Here is a 10,075-nt window from a genome sequence, read left to right on the forward strand (position 1 = left end):
CATCAGTTCCAACCCCCTGCTATGTGCAGGGTCGCCAACCAGCAGCCCAGGCTGCCCAGAGCCACATCCAGCCTGGCCTTGAGTGCCTGCAGGGATGGGGTACCCACAGCCTCCTGCTGGGGAGAAGCCTGCACAGCCCCCAAAGCACACACGAGGCAGGAGGCCATTCATTGCTTTATTGGAAGCCAGTACAAAAATACTGAGGCACATGAAATCCTTTCATTTCTCCCCCTATTGTTACTGACCTACAGAGCCCGCCATACATTCAAATAAGGTCACCCTTTAATCACTACATTGGTCATTTTGTAAATAGATTCTGTATAGAAAACAATTTTAGTAGATTAATAGCGTAGAAAATACTGCGGTAGGAACTCTGCTTTCCCAGTGTATGCAATCCCATCCGGCGCTGGCACCCGAGTGTGCGCGTTTACAAACAAAATAAGCTCTTAAAAAATATTTCAACTGTTTGGACGAGAAATCTAACCAGTAGATTCGACAATAAACAAGAAAAGCTCTCACCAGAACGGACATCCTGACTGCAAACGCCTCAGCACAGCAACGTTACAAATGCGGGTGGAGGAGAAGGGATGTGCAGGGACTGAGGATCTGCCCCAGCGCTCAGTTCTGCACAGAGCTGCGGCCTCAGAGCACCCTGCAGAAAGCAAAGCTCTGCAGCTGCTGCAAAGCCTTCATCCACGCAGGGTTCTGCTCTGGAGCTGCTGCTATCCTGTCCCAGCCAGGGGACAGCAGGGCAGCACACGTGCCAGCAGCACGGCCAGCTTTTGTGCAGCTGCACGCAGCGTCAGCCCCAGAGAGGAGGTCCTGTTAAGCACTCGGCGAGCACAACTCCTCCAGAAACAGAGCGAGGTGTACAGAAACCTCACGTGGTTCTACTAAATTCTTCTCTTCCCCAATTATAAAGAATTTTTGTTTAAAAAACAAAAGACAGTCGAAGGAGAGACCTAGAAAGAAGTGCTATGTAAGACAGCCTTGAGAAGTCAGTCCCCGCTGCTCAGTGCATTGAAACCCTGTTCTGTTAAAGCAAGGACAGCCTGCAGCAGCACTTGGTGACGGCCAGCACTGGGGGCACCAACCTCAGCCCCACGAGGACAGCCTGCAGGACTGGCACAGCCACCACCTCAGTGCTGTACGACTTCCAGGTGCTGAGGAGTCCTCTGCAGCTCAATCCCTTACACCACTGGCACGAGCCAAACCTTGGTGTCATTTAGCAGCCGGGCATCCCTCACAGTCAATCAGACGTAATCAGATTAATGCTTACATGTGCAGTCATTCACCTTTCCCGTAATTTTTTTGAAGGCAGCAATCTGGATTGTGCAAATCAAAGAGCATCACCATTACTCTGCAGCAGACACCCCACCTCCTCGCTGCGTTCCGCCGGCGCCGGGCCCAGCACAGCGTGCGTTCGGCCGCTCAAACCCGTGCTCACACGGAGCTTTTGCCCTTAATATCCATCTTGCTGCCCGCCTCCGCCTGCTTGCTGAGCTGCTCCTCCGTGAAGGTGATGTAGGAATACACCAGGCTTCCTGCAATACTGCAAAACAGCCACAGCGTGTGTCGGGGGGATACAGTGTCCCCTGGTTTGCGTAACGCATCCCCAGGTGCGCTCCGGAGCTGCTGCAGGGCGTGCTTCCTCACCCTGCTGCAGGACAGGAGGCAAAGGAGATGCTCCCTCATACAGAAATACACTCCAGGGCAGCACTCCTGCAGAGCAGCTGCATCGGAAGGAATCAACACCACGACGTGTGCCAGCAGCACTGCCCCCCCCCAGCACAGCAACACAAAAAGGAAGCCTTTCTGCTCCGTGTGAGCAGAAAGGCTTCCTGTGTGAAGCACACAGCAGCCCCACGGCCACGCTCTGCCCCAGGCCCCGGGCACAACGGCTGCCGCTCCTCCTGCCCAGAGCCCAAAAAGATACACCGTAAAGAATCATAGAACAGCTCGGGTTGGAAGGGACCACTGAGATCATTTAGTTCCAACGCCTACTATGGGCTTTAGACCAGGTTGCTCACAGCCCAACCCAGCCTGGCCTCGAACACCTCCAGGGAAGGGGGCATCCACAGCCTCTCTGGGCAGCCGTTCCATCTCACCACCTCCCAGTAAAGAATTTCTTGTCTAATATCTTGTCTAAATCTACCCTCTTCCAGTTTAAAATCTCCACATCCTTACCTGATATTTAGACCAATGAAGTTCATCCATGTAAAAATATAGTCTCCTCCAAAAAACATCCCAATATAGGTTATTAAAATATTCTGCAAAGAAACAAGAATGTGAGCTTTCACATAGCAAGCACAGTTCTTAAAGCAGTGCAGGGGAGTCTGCAATCCACAAGTGCTGCTAACCCAGGATTACAGGTGGCCAATTTAGAGCCACTGGGAGACACAGCTCAGTGTGGGCCTGGATTCTGACTCTGAGCAGCCCCAGGTGCCCGTAGGGGTGGCAGTGCTGCAGACCCCTTGTTGCAGGGCCAGCCCTGCTGGCTGGGCAGCTCACACAGGGCAGAAAGCCCAGGGTAACACACAGGAGCACCCATCATCTATTTCTGCAGCCCGCTTGTTCCACCACGGGACGAGGTGACCCAGAAGTGCCCGGTTATTTCTGGGTGCTCTGCACTCCATCTGCCCAGGCTGAGCCAAGTCAGCGCCACGCAGCAAGAGCCGTGCAAACCCACAGCTCTCCACCCTGCTGCCAGCAGCACCCCGAGCACGGGGTGACCTCTGCACACCAACAGCTGCCCCAGCACTCAGCTCCCGGTGCTGCTGAGCAGCACTCCCCGCCCAGCACCCCTTCCCAGGGGGCTTCTTGGAACAGCAGCAGCACGGAGCAGGGACTCCCGTGGGCTGAGAGTGGAGAAAGTTCAGCCTCCCGGCCACACGCTCACAGGGCAGCAGCCACGTGGCACTGGAAAGCACAGCGCCGCTGGGCACAGCCCCAGCGCTCCGCCAGCCCACGCGCCAGCGGCTGCCTAATGCGTGCGACGAGCAATAATTACTGCACTAATTACTGCAACATTTGCCCTGAGAGCGGAACCGCCGCTTACCTTAATGCAGCCAACTATTGTAGTTGTAAGAGCAGAATTATACTGAGTGCAAAGAACCGTGGAGTACATCAAAATAAACCTGCGGGGGGAACGGCTGCGGTCAGACCCCGGGATGCACTGCAGCTCAGCTCCCAGCCCTCACCCTAACCCACACCCAGCCACTCCCATCCACCACAGGAACAACGCTCATCTACCATAGGGCCAGCGTTGCTGAAAGGCAGCAGGACCAGAGGGTCCTCTTCCCAACCCAGGATGACCCAGGCCCCCAGAACGCAGTATTGGAGGGATGGAGGTGCCCCCTCCACAGCCCCATCACCCCAGCCCCACAGCCTTACCCCATCACGCAGGATAGCGTGAACTGCACGATGAACAGCATGTCTGCCCAGCCCTGGTACTCCATTGCCTGCAAGAAATAGAGGCTCAGAACACAGCAGCAAGACAAGAGGCAAATCCCTGACAGGGGCTTGCAGAGCACAGCAGCCTTCATCCCACTGGACGTGAGTTCATGCACAGATTTAACACGGGTGCTGTGGGACGCTCAGCAATGCAGCATTTCCCTCCTGCACCCCAGCCCCGCGCCGACATGCCCAGCTCTGCCTGCAGCACTCCAAAAGCTGCAAGGAGCAGCAGCCTCTGCCTCAGAGGGGTCTGCAGTGTGCACAGCCCCCAGTGCTGGGCCAGAGCTCGCAGCAAGGCCCAGCATCACACGGCACAGATGGGTGCCCTCCATCTCTTGCTGGAGATGGCGTGCCAACTCCAACAGCAGAGGGATTGCAGCAGCAATGGGGAGGTGTGTGCATGCTGGGGGGGCTGGCAGGAGCCTGGTGCTGTTCAAGAAGTGCAGAGCCCTCACCAAAGGAAGAACAGCCCCAGCACCAGGATGCGGTGTGGGCAGAGGGATCTGAGGCTGTAGGGTCACCTCCTTGGGGATCCCCAACCTGACCTGGGTGAGGGACTGGACACAGAGGGACCAGAGGCGCCCCCAGCTCAGCCACGCCAAGATTTGGAGATGGGAGCAGAATCCTCCCCTTCACAGCAGGGCTGAAAGCAGCCCCTACAAAAGGGGTGGAGCACCATGTCCCCTAAGCATTGCAGTGCCCTGTGACAGCATGCAGCGTTTTGTCCCCAGCTTGGCCCTGCTACACTCTGCCTGCTCCCATGCTCCACAGGGGCTTTGCCCACTTCAGGGGCTGCCTCTGCCCTGCAGGCTTTGTTTTTAATCCTTGTGGCTGCTGAGATCCCTTAATCACCACCCGCAGCACAGCATAAAGCTGCTCACAGCTGTCAGCACGCAAATTTCTCCTCTCTGCAGGGCAGAAAACCATTATGCTGCTGCTGCTGAAGGCCCACAGCCCATCTCCACGTGCAGCAGCAGGGCAGGAGGCTGTACAGGCACCCAGCAGCCCCGAGCACCTCTACACCCCAGCTGCAGCGTGCATGGCTGCACGGTCCCCAACAGCACGGCTTTGTGCGCCCGGCACCAGGAGCACAGCCGGGGAAAAGAAGTTTATTCAGAGGGGGGGGAAAAAAGCACTAAGAGGAGATTCTATGCAGCTAAACAGAGGCTGCACAGTGCCCCGTCCATAAAGGAGTGCTTTATCCCCAGCTACAGCCCCACTCAGTGCTCCATGCTAACTGTTAGCTTAGCAGCTGGCACCGAGGCTCAGCCCCGTGGCACTGAGCTCCTAACGGGGAGCCATTAAGCCTCCCCCAGGTGTAGTTGGACATTAATTAGTGCAGGAGTAACACAACAGCGTGGGCACGCAGGGCTGCAGCAGAGCACACCGTGCAGGGGCAACAGCACTGCTCCAAAGCAACCCAAGGTGTGCTGTGCTGCAGTGACCGACGTTTGCAGAAGCCCATTTAAGACGAGTAACACTGAACTTCTTTGTTTTAAGTAATAGTTGGTTTCACTTATTGCTCTCACACTTCCCCATTCCTCCAGCATTACCAAAATGCCCAAACACAGCAGATCTGGGGATTTTAAGCCAAGCATTGCAGTTACTTTCTATCAGGCGATTTCCCCTCTCTACCCCAAAACGTGGCCCCAGAGCCCTCTGTGCTGCCACGTGGCACTGTGCAGGTTGGGGATAGGGAGCTACTCCATGGTTTCACACATGGAGCGTTTGCTGCTCTGTGCAAGGCTGAGCTGCAGAGAAGTGCCTTAGAACAGTAACGTGCTGCTCCAGGCAGTGCTCTGTCACTGCAGACTGTGCTCTGGGGCAGTGCTCCTACCTTCTGCGCGTCTCCAGTGAAGTAGGCAATGGTCAGGGTGGGAAGGATCATGAACAGTGCATTGTAGTAGAGCAGGCCGTATTTCCCCAGCTCCTGGAAATAGGAAACAGCTGTGTGTAAGTGGGCTCCAGGCAGGAACAAACCCTCATTCATGTCAGTGCTGAGGGCCGGGTGCTGAATGGGGCTCCGGGAGACCAAGAATCAGAGCGCCCTGCATGAGCCAGACAGCTCTGTGATCTTCCAGGTCTGCCTGAGGAGCTCTGTGCGAGGCAGCGCGCTGCCCACGAGCCCCTCATTCTCTCCCCCAAAAGCAGAGCGTCACAGCGAGACTTCAAGGGCCAACGTGGCAGTTTGGGACCAGGAGAGCCAACAGCATCTGAACAGGGGACATGGTGGCACTGGGTGGGCACAGCAGAGGTGACAAGGCCGTGGGCTGCCACTGAGCGGCACGAGGAGGGGCAGCCTACCTTGGAATCCAGCTTCTGCTTCACGTAGGCACCGTTTGCAGCTGTTAAGGCATCATTAATGAGGATAAAAATATATCCTTCCAGGTCGAACGCCAAGTCAGCGCTGGGGAGGGAAAGCACAGTGAGAGCTCCCAGCCAGGCTGAGCGCAGCGCCTGGGAGGTTTATTCCAGCTCCTGTCTGTCGGTGAGCTGTCAGGAAAAGTTAATCACGCAGAGAGGGACCGGAGGCTGGAAAACATTCCTTCCTCCTGCACAGCACGTCTGGAGGGGAAAAGGTCCCCGCTCAGCCTCTGTGCCGGGACACGTGGATGTGTGTGCCAGGAGCAGCTTGGCAGCTCCTTCCAAGGAGAGGAGCCCCAGCTGTCTCCTTCGTGCTGCGAGTGGCTCAGAGCGCACGGGTGGGACTTCACACTGAAAGGCCTCCAAATGCTGCACTGCACTGAGCGTGCGGAGGCTCTGCTGGCTGCTTTGGGGCTCTGAGAGGCGCTGAGCAAAGCCACGACTTGTGAGGGGATGGGGAGCTCACCTGGCAGCCACGAAGGCGCCGATGATCATCGCAAACACTGTCATCTGCACGCTCCAGGAGAACTTCTTCCTGGGAGAAGAGGAACGAGGGCACCACATCAGCCATAGACACGCAGAGTGCTCACAGCAGGAGGGAAAGCAGCGGGGAGCAGCGGCAATGCAATGTGTACACTTAGGGAGCTCTGCAACCCTGCCCTCGCAGCAAGGGGGGCACGGTGGGTGCTGCTCTGGGTCGCTCCGGCCCAGCACTTCGGGGACGCAGCAGCGGGATGGGCGCTGTGCCCTCCAGCCCCCGGACTGCACACAGCTCACCTGCAAGCAGGGGCAGAGGATGGGACCCCGCCACGTGCCAGCCCTGCAGGCACACTGCGAACAGGCAGCAGAGCTGGGGACGTGCTGCTGCCACACGCAGCCACGCCGGGCTCCTGCTCCCATCCTCGGAGCCGCAGCCCCCAGCCCAGAGCACAGACCCCAACCCCCGAGCCCCAAAGCCCCGACGAAACTCACTTGAGCAGAACTCCTTCGGCGAACATGGTGAAGAGGATGGAGAACCTCCGCAGCACGGTGAACATGGGCAGGCTGTGGGGAAGGCCCAGCAGGGTGAGGTGCCCACAACGCCCCTCCACCCCCCCTCCCATCGCCCCGCGGGGGCACCCAGCGGTACCCCCCGCACCCCACGCCCTTACTTCAGCTTCTTGGTGCTGAAGAGCCCCGTGATTTGGTTCCCGAAGTACAGGAGAGGTAGAGGAAAGGTCTGCAAGGGGAACAAACAGAGCGAGCCGAGGGTCAGAGCGCGGCACCCCCGTTTCCTACCGAGATGGGACACAGCAGCGCGGCTCACCCGGCGCGGGACGTGCCGGTCCAGGTCGGGGAACTTGAGGAGCCGCAGCGCTTTGCCCGCACGCAGCACCGCCACCGTGGCCAACATCTGCGAGAGAGCGGGGGGCGTCAGGGGGGGGAGGGGGGGAGGGAACCGGGACGGGGGCGGGAAGGGGGCGCCGCAACTCACCTGGCCCAGCCCCACGCACAGCGAGGACGGGAACCTGCGGGCACAGAGCGGCGGTCAGCGCGGCGCCGGGAGCGCGCAGAGCCCCGGGGGGTCCCGAGCGCCGCGCAGGCGGCAACGCCGCCTCCCACCCCCACCCCGCGGTCCCGCAGGCCGTACCCGTAGGTGGTGAGCACGCTCTTGTTGACGACGACGATGAAGAAGGAGCTGAGGCCGTAGAAGGCCGCGGCCAGCAGCTTGAGGCACAGCGAGAGGCCCGGCGCCGCCATGCCCCGCTCCGCATCGCCGCGCGCGGGGGCTCCCGCGGGGGCTCCCCCCTCGGCCCCGACCGCCGGGCGTCTGCGCGCCAACTGCGACGACATGGCTGCGGGGGCGGGGCTACGGCCGGGGGGCGGGGCTACGGCCGGGGGGCGGGGCTACGGCCGGGGGGCGGGGCCTGCGGGCAGCGTGGGAGCCGGAAGGGCGGGAATTGGGGTGGCGGTGCGCGCGGGGTGCCGCGCGGGGCGTTGCGTGGAGGGCGTTGCGGGGGGGGCACTGAGATCGTAGGTGTGAGGGGCACTGCAAGAGGGCGTTGCACGGGGGGTGTTGCATTGCACAGGGTGCTGAGAGGGGGCCCGGTAGCAGGGGGGCACTGCTGGGGGACGGGGTGTCTGGGCACTGCTGGGGGGGATATGGGTTATGGGTGGGCATCGCGCGGTGCTGACACATCGCGCAGGGGGTTGGCGCGCGTGGGAAGTGCTCCCCGTGCTGCTCCCGCCCTGCTGAGATGAAGGAACCCCACTCTGGGGGTTTCCCCGGGGCTCGGGGCCCCCTCGCTGCCTGCCGGGCCGTGGGACTCAGTGGGGGAAAACCGCAATGAGGCGGCTTGGAAGGGAAATAAAAATAAAAGTAGGTTACGGCAGAGCACAGAGCGCACGGGCTGATGTTTCGTGCAAAGAAAAAAGCAGCAAACGTGCCCGGCCCATCGCAGTACCTGCCCTCCCCCCCCGACCGCCCCGGCCCGGCTGCTTCGTTCGGGGAAATCCCGCCCCAGAAGCGGCTGTTTGCGGTGCCTCCTTCCCGGTGTGTGCACCCGGCCCTGCGCAGCCCCGCCGCCGATTTTAGGTCAGCGGCGCGGGGATAAGGGCCGCGTACGGCTCGCGGGGCCGCCGGTGCGCTCAGAGCCAGCAGGACCAGCTGTCCGTGTCACCGTGCTGCCACTCGCACAGCCACGTGCCACCACACCCACGTGTCGCCGCGTCCCCACAGCCCCGGGCGCAGTGCCCGCTCCGGCCCTTCCTTCTGTCTGCTCCGCGGGGCTCTCAGCTCCCAGTTCACCAAAAGTAACAAAATCCCCCGATTTCACCCCATAGGGTGGGTGAGGAGGTGGCTGTGAGGTGCCGTGGCCCGTGTGTGGTGAGGAGATGGCAGCGCGGCCCCTCCATATTTCCCTCCCTGAGCAAATGTGGGGGCTCTGCCTGCGAGGTGCCCAGCACTGAGACTGGAATACCTGGCACTGGAGGGAGGGAATGGAGCCGGAGCAAAGGCATCAGAATGGGGGTGCAGGGATGGGAGTGTGGCTGGGAAGGGGACGGGGAGAAATGGGCTGCAGGGTGCGGCTGGAGGCAGCAGGGTGGAGAAGTGTGCAGTGCCATGCAGTGTTGTGCTGTGCCACGCCGTGTTGTGCCGTGCCATACCGTGCCATGCTGTGCCATGCCGTGCTGTGCTGTGCTGCACCATACTGTGGTATTCCATGCTGTGCCACGCCACGCTGTGCAGTGCCATCAGGACTCCGTCTGCAGCAGCAGAACACTGTGGGCTTATTTCCACCTCTGGAACTCAGGCTGCAGGGCAGATAAAGTAAGACATGAAGAGCTCCAGAGGGAAGGGCACAGGGGATGGGGTGGGAGAGCACAGAGCTGCAGGCTGCCCCAAGGGGAGGATGGAGTGTTGGGTTTGTTAGTATGGGGAAGGGAAAGAAGTGAGATTTTACCCCAAAGGAAGGCAAGCGCCCCTGAAAATGTTGTTGGATGATACAAATACTTTTTCCTTACATACTTCATTAAACACAACAATAACAAGCCTGGATTCCCTCTGCAGCGCCATGAGCTCGCTGTGTCCAAAGGCAGCCACAGGTGCTTGCTTGGCACTGCAGCAGGGCAGAGCTTTGCCCACCGCTGCCCTTCACCTCCCAGCACCACCGCACGGATCCGCCACAGCCCCGATGAGAGGGGCTGCCCTGCCCGGTGCGAAACGATCTTCCATAACCTTTACTTGTGCTGCAGGGTGAGCCGAGCTCTGTGGTATTTCCTGTGGTTGCAGCGTCTACAGAGGTTAACACTGTCGCTGAGGTTAACCCTTCTGCTGATGGGGTGGGGGTGGAGGGGACAAACTGGGGCAAACAGGGATGGCGGCACCAGTAGCCCTGGCTCTGCTCCCCCTGGGTTTTCCAGCCCCGAGCACTGGGAAACAGCAGCAGAGGAATGGGCAAGCACAGCCCCGCTCCTATGGGCTGTCTCACTGGAGGGGTTGGGGTTTCATCATAGAACTTAAAACAGTTCCTCGGTGAAACCCGGGGCTCAGCAGCCCCGCAGCGGTGGGGATGGCAGCATGAGGTGTCTGCTGCAGAGCACAGAGTGAGATGAGCGTAATGCAATCACAGAGTTTACCAGGAAAACATCATCCTGCAAGAGGGCAAGAAGCGCACACGTGAGCCTGTTGCTTTAAGGGATGCTGGGTTTTCCCATGGACTGACTCAAAGTGGAAACTGTGCTTTCTCAGCACGCAATGTAGGTCAGGGCTGCC

The 10,075-nt window shown here is 59.8% G+C and overlaps 1 protein-coding gene across 1 annotated transcript; it reads right to left on the reverse strand.

The window, feature by feature from the left end:
* Positions 1 to 162: 162 nt before the first annotated feature.
* SLC35D1 (solute carrier family 35 member D1) lies at positions 163 to 7,659 on the reverse strand. Its single transcript, XM_422532.8, has 12 exons — positions 7,451 to 7,659; positions 7,295 to 7,328; positions 7,127 to 7,213; positions 6,972 to 7,039; positions 6,793 to 6,864; positions 6,287 to 6,355; positions 5,761 to 5,863; positions 5,294 to 5,386; positions 3,394 to 3,461; positions 3,059 to 3,137; positions 2,188 to 2,270; positions 163 to 1,552 (listed from the first exon to the last, which is right to left on the reverse strand). Exons 1-12 carry the CDS (start codon positions 7,651 to 7,653, stop codon positions 1,444 to 1,446), a joined length of 1,068 nt encoding a protein of 355 aa, XP_422532.3. The 5' UTR covers positions 7,654 to 7,659; the 3' UTR covers positions 163 to 1,443.
* Positions 7,660 to 10,075: the final 2,416 nt, after the last annotated feature.

Source organism: Gallus gallus, chromosome 8 (assembly GCF_016699485.2).
Source record: "Gallus gallus isolate bGalGal1 chromosome 8, bGalGal1.mat.broiler.GRCg7b, whole genome shotgun sequence".
NCBI classification, from domain to species: Eukaryota; Metazoa; Chordata; class Aves; order Galliformes; family Phasianidae; genus Gallus; species Gallus gallus.

What these genes read in the sequence shown, in the direction of transcription:
- SLC35D1 (XM_422532.8), bottom strand. Translation starts at nt 7,653, where the DNA reads ATGTCGTCGCAGTTGGCGCGCAGACGCCCGGCGGTCGGGGCCGAGGGG. An exon ending in ACCGGCACGTCCCGCGCCGG is followed by an intron (nt 7,040 to 7,126) that starts GTGAGCCGCGCT and finishes TTCCCCTTGCAG; the next exon opens with ACCTTTCCTCTACCTCTCCT. An exon ending in TTCAGCACCAAGAAGCTGAA is followed by an intron (nt 6,865 to 6,971) that starts GTAAGGGCGTGG and finishes CCTTCCCCACAG; the next exon opens with CCTGCCCATGTTCACCGTGC.